Source organism: Aplysia californica, unplaced genomic scaffold (assembly GCF_000002075.1).
Source record: "Aplysia californica isolate F4 #8 unplaced genomic scaffold, AplCal3.0 scaffold00249, whole genome shotgun sequence".
Classification (NCBI taxonomy): Eukaryota; Metazoa; Mollusca; class Gastropoda; order Aplysiida; family Aplysiidae; genus Aplysia; species Aplysia californica.
This window is the reverse complement of record NW_004797519.1, coordinates 399,971-401,540: the sequence shown is the minus strand read 5'-3', so window position 1 is coordinate 401,540 and position 1,570 is coordinate 399,971. Positions and strand designations below refer to the sequence as shown.

Sequence of the window (1,570 nt, the reverse complement as noted above, 5' to 3'; positions counted from 1 at the left end):
AGATCCCAAACGTTTTTCTTTTTTCTTTCCGTGTTCCCATTCTGTCCCATACCTTACAGATTCTTTGAGGAATTTGTTGCCCCAGCAGCATTTCACTCTCCTTCTTTCATATTCTCCCCCTCCCCTTCCACAACCACCCCTCCACCCCACTCCCCTTTCCTTCATTTCCTTGTTCCCTTCCCCATTCTGTACTTTCTATTCCTTATCATATTGTCTATTGCGTTTTAATTCACGTTCTTAAAATACTGCTGTAAAATTTGTTCCAATTCTTGGTACTCGTGGCTGCCACTTTGTTACATACTACAAGACAATTATTTCTCTTTCTCTGTCTCTCTCTCTCTCTCTCTCTCTCTCTCTCTCTCTCTCTCTCTCTCTCTCTCTCTCTCTCTCTCTCTATGTATATATACCTTCACTCAGACGTGACAACATTTTTCACGTGATTTCCCCTCCTCTTTTGACGTGGTGTTCTCTCTTTTTGACGCAATTTCTTCTCCGCTTTGGACGTAATGTTCTCCTTTTTTAGACCATAATTTCTCATCTTAAAGGGTTTTCTCCTCTATTAAAATTACACTCTCTTCATTTTAGCTCTTCCTCTTGAGGTGACTTTTTTTTCTCCCGTTTTCACGTCATTCTCCTCTTCTCTGGGTGTGCTTTTTTCTTCTCTCTTGACGTGACTTCTTCCCCAAATTTGACACGAATTCTTTTATCTTAAGTTAAACGCATTAAATTTGTCAACTCTTGGTACGATTCCTTCCCGTTTTCTGGCAACTTTGCATGTTTTCTCCGAACGCAATTTTGGGTGCAATGCGTTTCTCCCCCTAAAAGTTAATTTTACTTGCAGCAAAAACATTTATTTAATCAAGATATTTTTGAAAAAGATAAGCAAACGTATACATACTCACTCTCACCACCCACCTCAGAATTAAGAGAGAGGCACAAAAAGCGCGTAGGAACAGAATATGTACCCAGAGACACTGTTCGCTACCTATCTGCTCACTGTCAAGTTTGGAGACCTTTGACTTCATTTTTTTCCCTTCAGTTTCACAACATCTCAAGCATTTTCGAATGTAATTCTTTGAATATTTTGATAGCGACTCGGAATAATCTTAAGATTATTATAGCGCAAATAGAACATTTTGTTTCTGACCTCATGGTTTTAGTAACTCAAAAACGGCCCAAAATATCCGATAGAACTTGTTAATTTTAAAGTAGCGTATTCACAACGCGCCTCCGCCAGCAGCACCCATGTAAGAACATTGTAGTTTTATTCTAAATTATTAAGTCTCCAACACTCATAATCTGCCTCTTTCCCCCTGTTGTTGGATATAATAGGCCACGGGGCCACAAAGAGGGGCTCCCTATCTTAAAGCTATTTCTTGTCCTCCACAGCGAGAATTGGCTCTGGATATGCACAAATCACCCACAACTGCACTGATGGTGAGGCCGGGGGATTGTGAGGGCGGGAAACCTTAGAGTAAAATAGTGATAATGATGATGATGATGATGATACGATGATGACGACGACGATGATGATGATGATGATGATGATGATGATGATGATGATGATGAT

General features: G+C 40.1%; 1 protein-coding gene across 1 annotated transcript in view; it reads left to right on the top strand.

Moving 5' to 3' along the window:
• Positions 1 to 1,437, top strand: part of LOC101861590 — a gene marked incomplete at its 3' end in the record, with an annotated part of 51,025 nt that extends 49,588 nt beyond the window's left edge. The window contains 1 exon segment of the mRNA XM_013083691.1: positions 1,390 to 1,437. Coding sequence (XP_012939145.1) covers positions 1,390 to 1,437 — 48 coding nt within the window.
• Positions 1,438 to 1,570: the final 133 nt, after the last annotated feature.